At 43.2% G+C, this 21,284-nt stretch overlaps 1 protein-coding gene across 21 annotated transcripts in view; it reads right to left on the reverse strand.

Moving 5' to 3' along the window:
- The window catches only part of AFDN (afadin, adherens junction formation factor), a 1,391,435-nt gene that overhangs the window by 722,906 nt on the left and 647,245 nt on the right, over positions 1-21,284 (reverse strand). For all 21 annotated transcript variants that reach the window (XM_029594302.1, XM_029594301.1, XM_029594288.1 and 18 more), the window contains one exon: positions 13,488-13,582. In XM_029594302.1, coding sequence (XP_029450162.1) covers positions 13,488-13,582 — 95 coding nt within the window. The remainder of the gene's footprint in view (positions 1-13,487; positions 13,583-21,284) is intronic.

Raw genomic sequence — 21,284 nt, forward strand, 5'->3', positions numbered from 1 at the left:
CAATGCCCAGAGAAACTAACTTGAGCAAAGTTTCCCTGACCACTCACTGCTTTGTCGGAGCCAAACAAAAAGCTTTCCTGAAAGGGTAACTTGCGGAAATGGGTTGGACCAAGAGTCCACTGCCCAATTATAACAGCCACAAGGGCTGTAGACTCTCTCAGCAAGAATATATATATATTTTTTTTTTAATTTTCTCGATTGGCTACCCCCACCCCCAAACAACAAGATACCCTCTGGGTCCAGAAGCAGCTAGTTGGCTCGCACTGCTGGTTGCAACCAGTGGCCTGGCCCAGGGTCTGACCTCAAATCCAGCACCAGCTGCTGCATCTCCTAGTCCAACCATCTGCTAGAAGCCTAAGTAAACTTCTCTTTTTATTTTGTATTCGGTGTTTTTTTTAGAACATAAGAACATAAGAAATTGCCATACTGGGTCAGACCAAGGGTCCATCAAGCCCAGCATCCTGTTTCCAACAGAGGCCAAACCAGGCCACAAGAACCTGGCAAGTCCCCAAATATTAAGAAGATTTAATTCTTAGTGGAATGCAGGATTTGGTGAGAATGTGGTGAGGATATGGTGGGACCACTTGGCAAAAGTGATCATAACATGATCAAATTAAACTAACTGGAAGGGGGACAATAAGTAAATCTACAGCCCTGACAACATTTTCAAAAGAGAAACTGATAAAATGAGGAAAATAGTTAGAAAAAACTGAAAGGTGCAACTGCAAAGGTTAAAAGTGTTCAACAGGCATGGACATTGTTTAAAAATACAATCCTAGATGCACAGTCCAGATGTATTCCATGCATTAAGAAAGGTGAACGGAAGGCAAAACGATTACCAGCATGGTTAAAAGGTGAGGTGAAAGAGGCTATTTTATCCAAAAAAACATCCTTCAAAAATTGGAAGAAGGATCCATCTGAAGAAAATAGGATAAAGCATAAGCATTATCAAGCTGTGTAATACATTGATAAGGCAGGCAAAAAGAGAATTTGAAATGAAGTTGGCGGTAGAGGCAAAAATTTATAATAAAAACACTTTTAAATATATCCAAAGCAAGAAACATGTGAGGGAGTCTGTTGGACCGTTAGATGATCGAGGGGTTAAAGGGGCTCTTAGGGAAGATAAGGCCATTGACAATCTCCATTGCCAATGGCCTTATCCATTGCATGGAGATTGCCAGTATGGCAATTTCTTTGATTCCGTGTTTACCAATGAGGATATTGGCGAGTTACCAGTTCCAGAGATGGTTTCCAAGGGTGATGAGTCAGATGAACTGAACCAAATCACTGTGAACCTGGAAGATGTAGTAGGTCTGATTGACAAACTAAAGAGTAGCAAATCACCTAGGGTACTGAAGGAACTCAAAAATGAAATTTCTGATCTATTAGTTAAAATTTGTAACACATCATTAAAATCATCCATTATACCTGAAGACTGAAGGTTGGCCAATGTAACCCCAATATTTAAAAAGGACCCCAATATTTAAAAAGGACCCCAATATTTAAAAAGGACTCCAGGGATGATACGGGAAACTATAGACCAGTGAGCCTGGCTTCAGTGCCGGAAACATAGTGGAAACTATTCTAAAGATCAAAATCATAGAGCATATAAAAAGACATGGTTTAAAGGAACAGTCAACATGGATTTACTCAAGGGAAATCTTGCCTAACAAATCATTTTTTTAAGGGGTTAATAAACATGTGGATAAAGGTGAACCGGTAGATGTAGTGTATTTGGATTTTCAGAAGGCGTTTGACAAAGTCCCTCATGAGAGGCTTCTAAGAAAACTAAAAAGTCATGGGATAGGAAGCGATGTCCTTTCATGGATTACAAACTGGTTAAAAGACAGGAAATAGTAGGATTAAATGGTCCGTTTTGTCAGTGGAAAAGGGTAAACAGTGGAGTGCCTCAGGAATCAGTACTTGGGACCGGTGCTTTTCAATATCTTTATAAATGATCTGGAAAGGAATACAACGAGTGAGGTTATCTAATTTGCTGATGATACAAAATTATTCAGAGTAGTTAAAGCACAAGCGGATTGTGATACATTACAGGAGGACCTTGCAAGATTGGCAGATGAAATTTAATGTGGACAAGTGCAAGGTGTTGTATATAGGGAAAAATAACCCTTGCTGTAGTTACACGATGTTAGGTTCCATATTAGGAGCTACCACCCAGGAAAAAGATCTAAGCATCATAGTGGATAATACTTTGAAATCATCAGCTCAGTCAAAAAAGCAAACAGAATGTTAGGAATTATTAGGAAGGGAATGGTTAATAAAACGTAAAATGTCATAATGCCTATTTATCGCTCCAAGGTGAGACCGCACCTTGAATGCTATGTACAATTCTGGTCACCGTATATCAAAAAAGATATAGTTGCGATGGAGAAGGTACAGAGAAGGACAACCAAAATGATAAAGGGGATGGAACAGCTTCCCTATGAGGAAAGGCTGAAGAGGTTAGGGCTGTTCAGCTTGGAGAAGAGATGGGCTGAGGAGGAATATGATAAGAGGTCTTTAAGATCACGAGAGGTCTTGAACTAGTAGATGTGAATTGGTTATTCACACTTTCAGATAATAGAAGGACTAGGGGACATTCCATGAAGTTAGCAAGTAACACATTTAAGACTAATCGGAGAAAATTATTTTTCACTCAACACACAATTAAGCTCTGGAATAGGGAATAGCCACTGCTATTAATTGCGTCAGTAGCATTGGATCTTGTTGGTGTTTGGGTACTTGCCAGGATCTTGTGGCCTGGTTTGGCCTCTGTTGGAAACATGATGCTGGGCTTGATGGACCCTTGGTCTAAACCCAGCATGGCAATTTCTTATGTTATGTTCTTATCGTGCTACTGATGCCAGTAATATTAGAGGCCATTCCCTATGTCAACTTGATTAATAGCAGTTAATGGACTTCTCCTCCAAGAACTTATCCAAACCTTTTTTAAACCCAGCTATAACAACTGCATTAACCACATCCTCTGGCAACAAATTCCAGAACTTCCAGAGCATACTCCCTGCCAGGCTCACATAGGGCCCAAGCGGGACTGGAAGCGACAGTGTGTGGGCTTGCACTGCTGGCTGCAGCCAGTGGCTTGGCCCAGGGTCTGATCTCAAATCCATCGAAGAGCCACGTAACACCCCGTCCCACCATCTCATGGAGGCAGAAAATACTGGATTCAAGTTATTTTGCACCACACCTAAGTGATGGCTATGTTGTCACAATGAGAAAATAATATAGTCTGCCTCCAAATGCTAGTAGGGGGAATTTTGTTAATCTAGATGTGACTTGGACTTGATAAGGTTGGGAAATGCAGTAACGAACGCATTGAGAAAGTAAAACTATCTATTAATAAATATTTTTGACTTATAAGGGTCTATTTACTAAGCTGTGATAAAATACTTCAGAGAAAAATAATGCAGCCAAGCAGCATTGTATGATGGCAGTCCAACATCTCTGGCCTGCCATCTTATAAAGGTGCTATGGGCCACTGGTGCTCACCCTTGGGCAAAGTAGTAAAATTAGTGAGGTTCTAATGAGGCTCCCCTCTAACCCACTCCATTCCAGTTACCCTATGAGGCAGCCAAAGTAGTTAAAAATATAAAAAATAGTTAAAAAAAATTGTGAGCCTGTTCCTGTCCCCTCAGTCCTAAACCGCTGTTGCGTCCATCGCTGCTCGACGCCCTCACTCCACCCTCTCTACCTCTGTGGTGACTCCCTCCGGGTCTGATGGACGGCTATAGCCGTGGTGTCTCCATGCCGTCTCCCTCCGGCGTCCTCGGACCAGCTCGATGCTGCGGATCCGCCATGTTGTCTGATGATTTAGGGCGCGCGCGCGCTCAGACTAAAGTACCAGCAAGGGCGCAAACCTCAGGGGTGTCCCCCTGAACTGACGTCATCCGCTTCCAATATAAAAAGGTCTCAGTATTCGCTAACTAATCGAGTTAGCAAGGGATTCGTTCCAAGCTACTCTGCCTCCTCGGACTTACCAGGGGTACCCTGGTAAGTCCGAGGAGGCTCTCTTTTCTTTATTTCAGATTGCAGATAGGAACCGGTACTCACTCCTCAAGGGCCCATGTTCCTGAATACTCTGAAGATTCTCTACTGCCTGGAAGCTATCGCAGATATAGACAGTTGTGAGTTACCATCGCTGTCTCAGAGCTTTCCCTGGAACCAGATACTCGCTTGGGGGCCTAGATTGGTTATCTAGTTCTGGCTATGAACACAGCATACCGTGTCTACTCACTATCTATAGTCTCTCTACAGCTCAGCCACCCTGGGATCGCTCTTCCAATACCTGAGGGACTTCAGCCCTGCTGGGCATATCAGCTCACTACTGCCACCTCTGGTGGTTCTACTAACCTGTCTAATAAAAGAACTATCTGTGACTGTCTCCATAACCCAGCCTAGCCGATGGTCCCTCTCAGGATATCCTCCTGGGGGCGCTGTCATCTGCCATCGGCCCAAGGATTCACCTATCTACCTTCTTCTACAGCTGAGTGCCCTCTCCAAGCACTCCGCTGGTACAGATTGCTACTCCTTCCATGAGGAGCCTTCAGCAACAGTTCATAACAGATTGTTATCTACTCCCTTTACAGGAACTGCTAACTCTTCCTTCCACAGGAGTAGATTCACATCAAGATTGCTATCTCTGCAGTCTATACCCTAACAAGATTACTAACTCCTCCCTCTCATGGGGAAGAGCATTACAGATTACTAACTCCTCCCCTCTGGAGGAGCGAACTCTAACAGATTGCTAACTCCTCCTACCTCAGGAGCAGATTCATAACAGATTGCTAACTCCGCCTACGGAGCATAACAGATTGCTAACTCCTCCTCTCTGGAGGGAGCTGATTCTAACAACCGCACCCCCTTGTGTAGTCCACTATCCAGACCTCTCCCCCCAAAAGCATAGAAACATAGAAATGATGGCAGAAAAGGATCAAATGGTCCATCCAGTCTGCCCAACAAACTTAAGGTAGTATCTTCCCTGCCGTACAGGTTACCCCCATGCTTATTAGTTTCCCAGAATGTAAAAGTCAGGTCCCTCATTGGTTGTCTGAATCTAGTTCTCCTTTACTCCTTGCCATTGAAGCAGAGAGCAATGCTGGAGTTGCCACAAAAGTATCTGGCTTATTGGTTAATGGTAGTAGCAGCCACATCAGCAAGTTACCCCCATGCATACTTTTCTTCATTTCCATCCTCTAGCCTTTAGGGCAGAGCTTTCCAAACTTTTCATGTTGGTGACACACTTTTTAGACAAACATAATTTCACGACACAGTAATTCAGTCTACTAGTAAACCAGAGGTTAAAGGTTAAACGAACGAAACATATTTCGACAATTTATGTATGTTTCCTTAAATATATACATAAATAAAATGTTTCACGACACAACCTATCTCATGAAAACCTTAAATTTATATTAAAAATATATATTCCAAGATTCATGTTATTGTTATAATTTATGAGAAACAATAATAAAACAAATTGTCTGTCCCCCACACACTCATATCTCTCCTCCCCCCAGCACATGTCTGGCCCCCACACACTCATATCTCTCCCCCTCAAGCACATGTCTGTCCCCCCAGCACATTTGCCCCCCACTCACTCATCTCTCTCCCCCCCAGCACATGTCTGGCCCCCACACTCATGTACCTCGTCTTTTTGATTGTTGCCAGTTAAGTGCTTCACTCCCTTCCATGATCACCAGACACTGCTGCTTGCAGTCAGTACTCCTCATGGCCAGGCCTCATCGGCAGCAGCAGCCAATGCAAGGACGGCTGGGCTCGTTCCACCCACCAAGCCCACCCAAAAAACACGATTGACAGCAAAAATCACCCAATAATAAGCAACCCATAAACTGAAAAAAAAAGTGAATCTCTAGAAAAAAAAAAGCCCAAACTCGCATCAGAGTTGACCGGGCTTGCGCGACACACCTGCACACTGCAGGCGACACACTAACGTGTCCCGACACACAGTTTGGAAAGCTCTGCTTTAGGGGTTCCAGTGTTTAACCCATGCCCCTTTGAATTCTTTTTGTTTTTCTCTTCACCTCCTCCTCTGGAAGGACATTCCAGGCATTCACCACTATCTGTGATGAAATATTTCTTGATGTTGGTTCTCAGTCATACCCCCAGGAATTTCATTTTGTCATCTCTAATTCTACTGATTTCTTTCCAAGGAAAAGGTTTAACGATTGTGTATCATTAAAACCTTTTAGATACCTGAAGGTATCCTCATAAGACTTCTGATGCTGACCCCACACCATTTGGTCGCTCTTCATTAGACCACCTCATTCTGTCTCTGTCCTTTTTAAGATACAGGCTCTAATACTGAACACAGTACTCGAGGTGAAACCTCACGAAAGACCTATACAAAAGCATCACCACCTCCTTTTTCTTACTGGTTATTCCTCTCTCTATGCAGCCAAGCATTCTTCTAGCTTTAGCTATCATCTAGACACATTGCTTTGCCACTTTCAGATCCCCTGACACTATCACCCAAAAGTTCTTCTCCCAGTCCATGCACATTTACATAAGAACATAAGAAAATGCCATACTGGGTCAGACCAAGGGTCCATCAAGCCCAGCATCCTGTTTCCAACAGTGGCCAATCCAGGCCATAAGAACCTGGCAAGTACCCAAAAACTAAGTCTATTCCATGTAACCATTGCTAATGGCAGTGGCTATTCTCTAAGTGAACTTAATAGCAGGTAATGGACTTCTCCTCCAAGAACTTATCCAATCCTTTTTTAAACACAGCTATATTAACTGCACTAACCACATCCTCTGGCAACAAATTCCAGTGTCTAATTGTGCGTTGAGTAAAAAAGAACTTTCTCCGATTAGTTTTAAATGTGCCCCATGCTAACTTCATGGAGTGCCCCCTAGTCTTTCTACTATCCAAAAGAGTAAATAACCGATTCACATCTACCCGTTCTAGACCTCTCATGATTTTAAACACCTCTATCATATCCCCCCTCAGTTGTCTCATCTCCAAGCTGAAAAGTCCTAACCTCTTTAGTCTTTCCTCATAGGGGAGTTGTTCCATTCCCCTTATTTTGGTAGCCCTTCTCTGTACCTTCAACATCGCAATTATATCTTTTTTGAGATGCGGCGACCAGAATTGTACACAGTATTCAAGGTGCGGTCTCACCATGGAGCGATACAGAGGCATTATGACATTTTCCGTTTTATTCACCATTCCCTTTCTAATAATTCGCAACATTCTGTTTGCTTTTTTGACTGCCGCAGCACACTGTACCGACGATTTCAATGTGTTATCCACTATGACACCTAGATCTCTTTCTTGGGTTGTAGAACCTAATATGGAACCCAACATTGTGTAATTATAGCATGGGTTATTTTTCCCTATATGCATCACCTTGCACTTATCCACATTAAATTTCATCTGCCATTTGGATGCCCAATTTTCCAGTCTCACAAGGTCTTCCTGCAATGTATCACAATCTGCTTGTGATTTAACTACTCTGAACAATTTTGTGTCATCTGCAAATTTGATTATCTCACTCGTCGTATTTCTTTCCAGATCATTTATAAATATATTGAAAAGTAAGGGTCCCAATACAGATCCCTGAGGCAGTCCACTGTCCACTCCCTTCCACTGAGAAAATTGCCCATTTAATCCTAGTCTCTGTTTCCTGTCTTTTAGCCAGTTTGCAATCCATGAAAGGACATCGCCACCTATCCCATGACTTTTTACTTTTCCTAGAAGCCTCTCATGAGGAACTTTGTCAAACACCTTCTGAAAATCCAAGTATACTATATCTACCGGTTCACCTTTATCCACATGTTTATTAACTCCTTTAAAAAAGTGAAGCAGATTTGTGAGGCAAGACTTGCCCTGGGTAAAGCCATGCTGACTTTGTTCCATTAAATCATGTCTTTCTATATGTTCTGTGATTTTGATGTTTAGAACACTTTCCACTATTTTTCCTGGCACTGAAGTCAGGCTAACCGGTCTGTAGTTTCCCGGATCGCCCCTGGAGCCCTTTTTAAATATTGGGGTTATATTTGCTAACCTCCAGTCTTCAGGTACATTGGATGATTTTAATGATAAGTTACAAATGTTTAGTAATAGGCCTGAAATTTCATTTTTTAGTTCCTTCAGAACTCTGGGGTGTATACCATCCGGTCCAGGTGATTCACTACTCTTCAGTTTGTCAATCAGGCCTACCATATCTTCTAGGTTCACCGTGATTTGATTCAGTCCATCTGAATCATTACCCATGAAAACCTTCTCCATTACGGGTACCTCCCCAACATCCTCTTCAGTAAACACCAAAGCAAAGAAATCATTTAATCTTTCCGGGACGGCCTTATCTTCTCTAAGTGCCCCTTTAACCCCTCGATCATCTAACCGTCCAACTGACTCCCTCACAGGCTTTCTGCTTCGGATATATTTTAAAAAGTTTTTACTGTGAGTTTTTGCCTCTACAGCCAGCTTCCTTTCAAATTCTCTCTTAGCCTGTCTTATCAATGTCTTACATTTAACTTGCCAATGTTTATGCTTTATCCTATTTTCTTCTGTTGGATACTTCTTCCAATTTTTTAATGAAGATCTTTTGGCTAAAATAGCTTCTTTCACCTCCCCTTTTAACCATGCCGGTAATTGTTTTGCCTTCTTTCCACCTTTCTTAATGTGTGGAATACATCTGGACTGTGCTTCTAGAATGGTATTTTTTAACAATGACCACGCCTCTTGGACATTTTTTTACTTTTGTAGGTGCTCCTTTCAGTTTTTTTCTAACAATTTTTCTCATTTTATCAAAGTTTCCCTTTTGAAAGTTTAGCACGAGAGCCTTGGATTTGCACACTGTTCCTTTTCCAGCCATTAAATCAAATTTGATCATATTATGATCACTATTGCCAAGCGGCCCCACCACCGTTACCTCTCTCACCAAGTCCTGTGCTCCATTGAGAATTAGATCTAAAATTGCTCCCTCTCTCGTCGGTTCCTGAACCAATTGCTCCATAAAGCTATCATTTATTCCATCCAGGAACGTTATCTCTCTAGCATGACCCGATGATACATTTACCCAGTCTATATTGGGGTAATTGAAGTCTCCCATTATTACTGCACTACCAATTTGGTTAGCTTCCCTAATTTCTCTTAGCATTTCACTGTCCATCTCACCATCTTGACCAGGTGGACGGTAGTATACCCCTATCACTATAGTCTTCCCCGACACACAAGGGATTTCTACCCATAAAGATTCAATTTTGTATTTAGTCTCATGCAGGATGTTTATCCTGTTGGACTCTATGCCATCCCGGACATAAAGTGCCACACCTCCTCCCGAGTGCTCCTCTCTGTCATTGCGATATAATTTGTACCCTGGTATAGCACTGTCCCATTGGTTATCCTCTTTCCACCATGTCTCTGAGATGCCAATTAAGTCTATGTCATCATTTACTGCTATACATTCTAATTCTCCCATCTTACTTCTTAGACTTCTGGCATTAGCATACAAACATTTCAAAGTTTGTTTTTTGTTTGTATTTTCATTCTGCTTTTTAATTGATAGGGATAAGTTAGAATTTTTTAGCTCAGGTGAGTTTTTAGATACAGGCACTTGGACTACTTTTCTAATTATTGGAACCTCACTGTCGGGATGCCCTAATTCTAATGCATCATTAGTATCCTTTAAAGATACCTCTCTCCGAACCATGCGCTGCTGAGCGACTGTCGGCTTTCCCCTTTGTTCTAGTTTAAAAGCTGCTCTATCTCCTTTTTAAAGGTTAGCGCCAGCAGTCTGGTTCCACCCTGGTTAAGGTGGAGCCCATCCCTTCGGAAGAGACTCCCCCTTCCCCAAAAGGTTCCCCAGTTCCTAACAAAACTTAATCCCTCTTTCCTTGCACCATCGTCTCATCCACGCATTGAGACTCCGGAGCTCTGCCTGCCTCTGGTGACCTGCACGTGGAACCCACGTGCAGGTCACCACCCATCATATACAACTCTTTTGGATTATCGCACCCCAGATGCGTGACTGCATTTCTTGGAATTGAATCCCAGCTGCCAAATCCTCGACCAGTCCTCAAACTTTCTTAAATCACTTTTCATTTTCTCTACTCTTTTAGGCATGTCCACTCTGTTGCAGGTCGTAGTATCATGTCGCTCACAAAATATTGAACAGAACCAGTCCCAAAACCAATCCCTATGGCACTCCACTTAACACCGTTCTTTCTTCAGAGTAGATTCCATTTATCATTACACACTGTCTCCTGACAGACAACCAGTTTGCAATCTATGCTATTACCTTGGCAAACACTCCCAAGCTTCTTATTTTAGTCATGAGTCTCCTATGTGGGCCTGTATCAAAAGCTTTAATAAAATTGAGTGTTCTTCCATGATCCAATTCTCTAGTCACTCAATCAAAAAAATCAACTGGATTTGTCTGACAGTACCTGGTGAATCCCAGATTGTAGATAGTTCACTATCCTTTCCTTCAGCAGTGTCTCCATTAGTTTTCCCACCACTGAGGTAATGCTAACTGGCCTGTAGTTTCCAGCCTCCTATCTGCTTCCACTCTTGTGAAGCAACACTCTTCTCCTATCTCGCAGCACTTCTCCCATCTATTGAACAGATCTTTAAGCAGACCCGCCAGTACATCTCTGAGCTCCCTCAGTATCCTAGGATGTACCTCATCTGGCCCCATGGCATTGTCCACCTTTCTCCTTTCTCTGATATATCTGAAAAATGTTTTGTTACCTCGCTTTACCTCTTTGGCAATCCGTTCTTCTGCTTTGTTTCTTCGTCTCCTTCAGTTTCACCAGATATTCTTCCCTATGTTCTTCTTTTTGGGATCTTATATACTTTTTGAATGCTGTTCTTTTTGCCTTTATTTTTTCAGCCACCCCCTTGGAGAACCAGATCGTTTTCTTATTCCTCTTACTTTTGTTTACTTTTCTAACAGATTTTTTGCATTTGTAATTGCTCCTTTTAGTTTGGCCTACTGTTCCACCTCTTTCTTTTTCTTCCAGTTTTCTAGTTCTACCTCAGGTCTTTGTGTGACCTCTCTGTATCCTATTTGTGATATCAAACCATATCGTTTGATGATCCGTGGTGTTCAGGTGGGCAGCCACTTGGACATTAGAGACATTATCCCCTTTAGTGAGCATTAGATCAAGTTTAACTCCCTCCATCATGGCTTCCATTACCATTTGTTTGAATAAAGCCCTTTGCAGGGCATCCACTATCTCTCTACTTCTGGTAGATTCCACAGAAGAAATTCACCAGTGAACATTCGGGAGATTGAAATCTCCAACAAACAACACTTCTCTCTTCTTTCCCACCTTTTGGATGTCTTCAACTAGATCTCTGTTTAGTTCTTGTTTGAGTCAGAGTTCTGTAGACCACACCAGTAAAAATGGAAGCACCACCATCTTTTTTTGGGGGGACTGTCCATAATGCTTCTTCTCTACCCCACATCCCTTGCAATTCTGTTGCTTGGATACTGTTTTTGACATAAAGAACTATTCCCCCCCCCCCCCCCCCCCCACACACACACACACTTTTCTGTCCTCTCTGCCATTCCTTAATAAGTTATAGCCAGGGATATCCGTATCCCAGTCATGAGACTCAGTGAGCCAGGTCTCTAAAACAGCAATTATGTCCAAGTCAGCTTCCACCATTAAAGCCTGCAGGTAGGGGCAGATTGAAGGAAAATATCGGCCCGGGGAATTTTTTTCAAAACCAGCCCAAGGGATAACTGATGCACTCACGCTCTTTCCCTACAGCACATGTGTCAACAGCTCCCAAAAGCAGGCCATGTTAACTCTGAAACAACAGAATTGAGCCAAAATATCTCCAAAATAAACTTCATCTTTCCTAAATAGCTAAGAAGTTAAGCACATTCTAAACCAGGGGTGAGCAGAGCTGCAAACCCCATTTCATCCATGCAAATTGGTTGGGCCCCCTACACATTTGCTTATATCTCTTATAGAATATATCCTGGATTCCCGGTCTGGCTCTTGAACAACTTACAAGTAATGACACTGCCAGCCAGTGCCAGACACACACACACACTCGGTCACAACCAAATTTTTAGATTTCAGAAACTTATACACACTGACACAGAGACACTTACTCTCTCTCAGACACAAAGACCCACCAATATACTGAGTGTGTGTCTGTGTCAGAGAGAATGATTCTCACACAAAGATCACCTGGTCAATTCTACCAAACCTCTTTTATATACAAATGATTTTAGGACAGTTTTACAAGCTCTCATTTTCTCCAAGATGGACTATTGCAATGCCGTATTACTGGGACTACCTACCTCTCATACTAGACCACTCCAACTTTTTCAGCATTCAGCCGCAAGAATCCTGACCAACTCTCGAAAATCTGAACATATCACTCCAATCCTGAAAGAACTGCATTACATTCCGGACTCAATATAAAGCACTCACCTAATTCATAAAACTCTATACAATGACAAAGTAGAATGGCTTACCGCGGCCCTACATTTTCACATTCCACTAAGGACAACAAGCTCTACAGGTACGGGGATATTACCAATCCCATCTCCACAAACTGCACATTTGAATACGGTTAGAGAAAGAGCTCTCTCCATCGCTGGGCCACAACTCAAACTCTCTGCCTCAATAATTAAGGTTGGAAACAAGTATTAAGATTTTTAAGAAAGGTATAAAAACATGGCTTTTTAAACAAGCCTTTCCTGACTGAATCTTGAGTTTTGTGTCTTTAATTTCAATTCTAATTTTAATCTTATTGCATATAGTTATGAATAGGTTAATATTGTTTAATTTAATTTTGTCTGTTTTATTATGAATTTTATGTATTTAGGATTATTTATATACTTTTATATCACAAATGTTCATAATTCGACATTTGACACTATTTGTAAACCGATGTGATGGGTGTACATGAACGTCGGTATATAAAAAATCAGTCAATCAACAACAATTATTAAGGCCTGGACTGGTATAGTTGGATAAAATAGAATGCAATTTAAGCTGCTGACTTGTGCTTATCTTTGTACCCAGTAAGCACATTCCATCATAATTTAGGAAAACCTGATATAATTATAAAAAACGGATGTTTACATATCACTTGTCACCACTATGCTTGGTTCTACTTAGAAATATTATTCCCATGCTTTAAGGCCACAAAACTCATACCCACAAATCATTTTTTAAATTCAAAGTATAATGAAGAACTTTAAACTGGAGAATTTTTGTGTAAAATCAGAGGGCTTGATTTTCAAAACTACTTACATGCTTTAAACAGGGTGCATGTGTAAATCCACTTTACCCATGTAAGTAATTGCTACAAATTATGCCATTGAATTGTCAATAGGTTTTCCTGCATTAAGCGAACTTATTATGGGTAAATGGCTTTCGAAAATGGCTACAATAGTATGTTACATTTTAATTCCTTTGAAAATTCACCTGAAAGATTTTTTAGTACTAAAAAGCATTTTAAAAAATCTCACCTATTTTAGGTCTTTGCAAGTTGTTTTCTTCTGGATCATCAAGAAATGCAGGCATATAATTGTTCAGTTCAGACTGCAGACAGTGAACCAGGTATCTGAAAATGAACAGAGACTTGCAGCATTGCATGTATATATTTAAGGGGCAGAACAGCATTTATAAAATTTTAAGATTACCAAAATAGGCATCGTTAAATTAAAATGAATAAAACAAAAATCTTCCGATTAAGGCTGCATATGAACCAAAATAAAGCTTCTGGGAATGACACAGTCTAAAGATCTCTCCTGTCTCTTTCCTAGAAACCTCCTTTGGGCTCATTTCTCTTCCACAGAAATCTCACCTTGAATCACAACCAACATACACTGCATATGCATACAGAAATCTCATTACGTGTAAGTAAGCTCACTTAAAAGCACTAATTATACTACTAGATGAAAAGATTCCTTTTGTCATGTTATTTAGTTATCTATGTTGAATATTGCAGGAAAAGTGAATTTTTACAGCATTTAATATCCCTCTGATGTATTAATTCTCATACAAATAATGCCTTCAATCAGAATGTTGCTTCCAACATTCTATAAAGTTAATCAAAAGGCAGATAGTATAATATAACTATTTTTAATTCATCAGAAAGTGAAAAGACTTACTAGATCATAGGCAGTGCCGGTAGCACAGTTTATAATATATTTGGGGTTGGGGTTTTTGGCTAAAAAGTGCCATCAGGCATCAGAGAAAGACGGGGTACAAGTTGGAGTATTTTTGTTTATGCTGTGCCACAAACACACAGAAATACGTAGCGCCCCCCCCCCCAATATCCACACAGGCTCCCACAATCACACACTCATACACACATACGCTCATATACACATATTTATACATTATAAACACTCATACAAAGGCTGCCCAACACGCACACACAGGCTCCTACTCGCACACATAGGCTCCACCATATACACACATACAAATACTCACATATACATAAACAAATACAAACACGTACATAAACATAAGCTCCCCCACTCACACATACATATGGCTTCTTCTTCAGCCACCACAGATCCCTTCATCATCTGACATGTGATGGGGTCTGCAGCAGCCCTCTCCTTTGGCCACTGAGGAATGGGATCCTCTGGTGGACCTTTCCCTCTTTGGCCGCTGCAGGATGGGATCAGCAGTGGCCAACCTGCAAGCTTCTTCAGCCATCGCAGGATGGAGTCTTGGGATGACCAGCAACAGGAGATGTCTAATATACTGTCAATTTAGTTTATAGAGAGGCTCTGTATGTTTCTATATACGTTTTGCTAATGCACATAATAAAATAAAATATATCTCATTTTCACATTTGTTTGATTTTAACCTGTGTATCTGCTACTGACCAAACAACCCAAGCAACATCAGGCACTTTTTGCCACATGGTCCAAAGTACAGGAGGGAGGACGCGCCAGGGGTGCTACAAGGCTGCCCTCCTCCTCCTCATTTACAGTCATCAGAATAGGTGAGCTAGGGAATATGGGTGGGGCAGAGAAAGTGTGAACTTAGGATCATGAGGGTCAGGGGGAGTAAATACACAGAATGGAGATTGCAGGAACCATAGGGAGGGGGCAGTGAGTTAACTGGGGAAAGGTGGGACTTTGTGGTGTTGCTGAGAGAGTGAACTGGGGTGCGTGAAGGGTTCCGTTGGGGTGGAAGTGGTGGCTGGGGTGAGAGTTTTGTGGGGTATGGGGAAAGAGGGAACTGGGGTAAGAGTTTTGTTGGGGAGAGGCATGCACAGGAGTAAATGAAGAGTTTGTGGGAAGGAGAGAGTATCCTGAGGTGAGCAAGGGGTTTGTAGGAGGGGCACCAGGTGAAGAAGAGGGTTTGGTAAGGGGGAGGAGTGAATGAACTGAACAGGGATTGTGAATGGTGAGATATAGGCCAAACGACTTTATCTACAATATAAATGGGCTCTGATCGACGGCCCACAAATGCGCAGTAGAGAGCAGCTCTTAGGCGCATGCGCGGGCAAGAGAGCACGTCGGTCAGAATGGAGCAACATGGCGCTGGGAGGAAATGGAGCCGTGTGAGGGCTGCCTTGGAAGCACCGGGAAGGAGCAGCGGCGGTGGTATCCAAGCGTCGGGCGGGCCAGCAACGAGACCAGTGGTGAGGCGCGTGAGAGAGACACACCCAGGAGACCTCCCATGGTGCAGTGGCGACGGTATCCAAGCATCAGGTGTGCCAGCAATGAGCCCGGTGGTGAGGCGCGTGAGAGACAGACTCCCGAAGATTTCCCATCTGCGCCGTCCAGGGAAGGGGTTCTGGATGAGGCGAGAGAGGAAGGAAAGGTAAGATGAGAGGGGATGGAAGAAGAGGATGTGAGTGCGTAAGTGGTAGGGATAAGACGTTCTGGAGAACATAAAAAGAGGCAGTGGAGGAGGTCTGAGGGAGAGGGAAGGGGTTGTGGAGGAGGTGGGAGGGGAAGGAAAGGGAAGATGAGAGAGATGGAAGGAAGAGGATGTCCGTGCGCAAGTGGTAGGGTAAGACGTTCTGGAGAACATAAAAGAGGCAGTGGAGGAGGGCTGAGGGAGAGGGAAGGGGTTGTGGAGGAGGTGGGAAGGAAAGGGAAGATGAGAGGGATGGAAGGAAGAGGATTTGAGTGCGTAAGTGGGAAGGGTAAAGCTGTGGATAAGAGAAAAAGAGGGAGTGGAGGAGGGCTGAGGGAGAGGAGAAGGAAAGGGAAGTTGAGGGGAAGGAAAGGGAAGGTGAGAGGGGAAGGAAGGAAAAGGGAAGAGGATATAAGTAAGTGGGAAGGGTAAGAAGTTGTGGAGAACAGAGCGGCTCTAACCGTGCTGGTCTGACCGATGGAATCTCATCTGTTTTAACGGGCTTAACAGCTTGTCTAGATATAAACAGTATGTGAATGCTCATGCTGCTTATAAAACTTCAAAACCACAAAAATTTTCAAATCAGCCATAAGAACTGTTCGGTACTATTAAGAATATGTAGATGGTACACAGAAATTGGATAATTTAAAGTTTTTTCCTGATTAATTTGCCACTCATTTAGGGAGCAAAGTTAGTTAGATGAACTTAAAGCTGATTTTTCTCTAACAACCTGTTTTTCCTCTCCCTCGCCAATTGTTTCTTTATGTGACTCATTTCAAAATACTGGGAAGACCAAAGTCAAACAGTATTTGAGTCAGCCAAGGAATTCAAATTGTTTTCTGGATCCTTGTCCATTCTCATTATATCTTTCGAGGGATGATTTTTTGGATTTTTTGAGTTCAGTTTATAATTTGTCATTATCTGAAGGATATGTTCCTGCTGCTCTTAAAAGAGCAGTAGTTCAAACTGTCAAATGGGCCATCATGTCAGAGTCTCCAGTCAGTTTTCGCCCAATTTCAAATCTACCCTTGGGAAATTAAAGGAAAAATTAGTTTACAGTCAATTTTCTGATTTCATGTGTGAAAATAACATCCTGTATCACAGCCACTGTGATTTTTTGACAAAAACACGAGTACAGAAACTTAATTTCTGTGACTAATTATCAACTTCATGAATTTGATCAAGGGCAGCTTTCAACAGTCTGCCATCATATAATTTTGAATAGTCTTAAAACAACTGGGTTGGGTGGCATAGCTGGTGTAAATCTTATCTAATCAAAGAGAGCAACAAGTTAGGATTGCCGAGTCTACCTCTGATTGGTTTGTTGTATTATCATTCAAGGTTCCTTGTTGTCAGCTGCATTATTCAATGTATATATATGTCACCTCTGTAGTCTATATTAGATCAGCGGTCAATTACACTTCAAATGTATGCAGATGATTTGCAGCTGTATTTTCCTGTAGTTGGTTCCTTACAAGAAATGGATGTCCGCTAATCATCTTAAGTTAAACAAAGTTATTTCCTTCTCTAGAAACCCTGATTACTTCACTAAACAAGAGATCACTTCTCTTATAATTATGAGAGTCTGTGTTAATTTGAAGTATTTTGTCCATAAAAGGCTTTATGTTTGATTGCAGGCTTTCCTTTCATCCTCACATTCAGCAGACTCTTCGTACTAGTTTTTATAAATTACAGATATAGCAAATGTTGCTTACCTGATGTAACAGGTGTTCTCACAGGACAGCAGGATGTCAGTCCTCACAAATGGGTGACATCGAGGATGGAGCCCAACCACGGAAAACTTCTGTCAAAGTTTCAGGAACTTTGACTGGCCCCTACTGGGCATGCCCAGCATGGCACTAACCCTGCAGCCAGCAGGGGTCTCCCTTCAGTCTTGTTTCAAAGCTACAGGCAGTGCCAAAAAATAACATAATAAAAAAACGAACCCAACACCGCGGGGTGGCGGGCGGGTTTCATGAGGACTAACATCCTGCTGTCCTGTGAGCTCACCTGTTACATCAGGTAAGCAACATTTGCTTTCTCACAGGACAAGCAGGATGGTTGTCCTCACAAATGGATGAGTACCGAGCTGAGGATGTCCTATCGTGCACCAAATGTACCCAACGGCGTGCAACAGGCACAACTGGGGTGTAATTTGGTAGAGAGCATCCGCACCCTACCGGGAAGGTGGAAGGGTGTTGGTACCTTATGCTGGAAAAAGGTTACGCAAGACAGACTGGCCGAAGATGGAATCCTGTCTTCCAGCTTTGTCCAGGCAATAATGGGCTGCAAATGTATGGAGGGAACTCCAGGTGGCAGCCTTGCAGATGTCAGGAAGCGGCACCGATCGAAGGTGTGCTACTGAAGTTGCCATGGCCCTCACAGAGTGTGCTTTAACACAGTCTTGGAAAGGAATGCCAGCTTGCTGATAGCAGAAGGAGATGCAGTCCGCCAACCAGGAAGAAAGAGCCTGCTTACCCACAGGTTGCCCTAACTTGTTAGGATGGAAAGAGACGAATAATTGAGTGCTCTTTCTGTGGGCTAGTGTACGGTCTAGATAGAATGCTAGAGCCCGTTTACAGTCAAGGGTATGCAGAGCCTGTTCCCCGGAGTTGGAGTGGGGCCTGGGAAAGAAGATAGGTAGTATGATGGATTGATTAATATGAAACTCCGAAACTACCTTAGGCAAAAACTTAGGGTGAGTGCGGAGTACCGCCCAGTCCTGCAGGAGTTTAGTGTAAGGCGGATAGGTAACTAAGGCCTTTAGTTCACTAACCCTGCGAGCCGAAGTGATAGCCAAAAGGAATAACACTTTCCATGTGAGATATTTTAGGTCACAGGAGTGAAGAGGTTCGAAAGGTGGTTTCATAAGGCGACCAAGAACCAAATTAAGGTCCCAAGATGGGGCCGGAGGATGTAAAGGTGGCTTCAAATGGAGCAAGCTTTAAGAAAGTGTGTTACAAGGGGTTCTACTGAAATAGGGACACCCCCGATACCTTTATGGAAGGTGGCTACCGCACTGACATGCATTCTAATGGAAGAGGTCTTTAGACCTGATTCTGATAAAAGCCAGAGATAGTCCAAGAATTTGGAAATTGGACAGGAAAGGGGATCAAGGGACTGAGAAGTGCACCATGATGTATACCTTTTCCATTTGTATGAATAAGATTTTCTTGTGGAAGGCTTTCGTGAAGCGATCAGGACACGAGAAACTGAATCCGAAAGGTTAAATGGTTGAAGGACTAACCTTTCAACATCCATGCCGTCAGGGACAAGGCTTGGAGGTTGGGATGGAGGAGGCATCCGTCGTTTTGAGTGACCAGATGTGGGTCCTGTCCCAGAGGAATGTGCCTGCGGATGGAGAGATCCTGGAGTATGGGAAACCACACTTGGCGTGGCCAGTGCGGTGCTATCAGGATCATGGTTCCCCTGTCCTGACGGAGCTTCACGAGAGTCTTCGACAGAAGAGGAAGTGGAGGGAATGCATAAAGCAGACCGGTTGTCCACGTGAGGGAGAATGCATCCCTGGGCTGAGAGTACTGGCTCTGAATGAGAGAGCAGTAATTGTCCACTTTGTGGTTCTGAGGGGACGCAAAGCGGTCTATGTGGGTATAACCCCATTGTTGGAACAGAGTGGTTGCTACCAAGGGATTGAGGGACCACTCGTGTGGGTGAAAGACACGACTCAGCTTGTCTGCCAAGTCATTGTTCACTCCCTGCAAGTAGGTGGCTCTGAGGTACATGGAGCGGGAGAGGGCTTCTGCCCAAATCTGCGCAGCTTCCTGGCACAAAAGAAAGGAACCTGTGCCCCCCTGCTTGTTTATGTACCACAAGGCCACCTGGTTGTCCGTCTGAATCAAGATTACGTGGTTCGATAGGCAATCTTGAAAAGTCCTGAGAGCATACCGTATTGCTCGAAGTTCCAGGAAGTTGATCTGGTATTTGGCTTCCTCTGGAGACCAGAATCCTTGGGTTTGTAAATTGTTTACATGAGCTCCCCAACAGACGTTGGAAGCGTCGGTTGTGAGAATTATTTGAGGATCTGGTGGGTGAAAAGGCAAGCCCTATAGGAGGTTGGATTGAGTTTTCCACCAGACAAGAGACAGACGGAGCGCATCGGTGATGCGAACAATGGAGGACGGAGGCTGAACAGCTTGGATCCATTGTGATCTCAGAGTCCATTGCATGACTCTCATGGCCAGGCGGGCCATGGGAGACACAAACTGAGGAGGCCATGTGTCCCAGGAGAATGAGGAATTGTCGAGCTGTTACTGTGCGTTGAGACTGTAACTGGCAAGCTAGGGACACAAGGATTTGGAGTTGTTGATGAGGAAGGAAGGCTTTTGCCTGTAAGGTATCCAAGTCTGCCCAAATGAAGGATAAGGTTTGAGATGGGATTAAGTAGGATTTCTCATAATTGACAAGAAACCCTAGAGAAAGTAGTGTTTGAATTGTCAGGGTCAGGGAGGACCGAGCGATTTGCTGGGTTGGGGCCCTGATTAACCAGTCGTCCAGATAGGGGTAGACGTGGACACCTTCCTTCCTGAGAAATGCTGCAACTACCACAAGGCATTTGGTGAAAACTCGTGGTGCGGATGCCAGGCCGAAAGGGAGCACTCGGTATTGATAGTGATTTCGGCCTACTAAAAAACGGAGGTATTTGCGATGAGGTTGAGTTATCGCAATGTGAGTATAGGCGTCTTTTAGGTCTAGAGAGCAGAGCCAGTCCCCTCTTTGCAGCAGAGGGAGAAGCGAGCCCAGGGTTACCATCTTGAACTTCTCTCTGTGAAGGTACTTGTTGAGGGCTCGTAAGTCCAGGATTGGTCGAAGTCCTCCTGACTTTTTTGGGATCAGGAAGTACCTGGAGTAGCACCCTAGTCCTTGTTGTGAGGGAGGAACGGGTTCTATAGCGTTTGACTGGAGGAGAAGGGAAACTTCCTGCTCTAGAAGAACAGAGTGATCGGTGAGTCCCCACGCCTGCATGGGTGGGGAGTCCGAAGGAAGAGTCAGGAAGTTGAGGTGGTAACCATGTGCAATTATCGCTATCACCCATTGATCTGTGGTGAGATGCCATTTTTCTAGAAAGTGGCTTAAGCGACCTCCTACTGGTATGGTTGGAAGAGGGATTTGGCAACTGCTCTCTAATTGAAAGTCAAAAACCCGATGCAGAGCCAGGTTGCGGAGCTGCTGCAGGCTTTTGTTTTCGAGACTGGCGAGGCTGAGATTTATGGTAAGGCCTCGCAGACCTAGACTTGGTTTGTGGGGGATAATACTTCCATGGATAGAAGAAGGACTTTTTTGGGTCCTTCTTGAACGGCTGTTTAGAAGGTAAGTCAGAAGGAATGGATGAGAGCTGTTTAAGTGTCTCATGATGATCCTTCAATTCAGCAACAATTTGCTGAATTTGCTCACCAAACAAATTATCCCCTAGACAGGGC

Source organism: Rhinatrema bivittatum, chromosome 3 (assembly GCF_901001135.1).
Source record: "Rhinatrema bivittatum chromosome 3, aRhiBiv1.1, whole genome shotgun sequence".
In the NCBI taxonomy this organism is placed as follows: Eukaryota; Metazoa; Chordata; class Amphibia; order Gymnophiona; family Rhinatrematidae; genus Rhinatrema; species Rhinatrema bivittatum.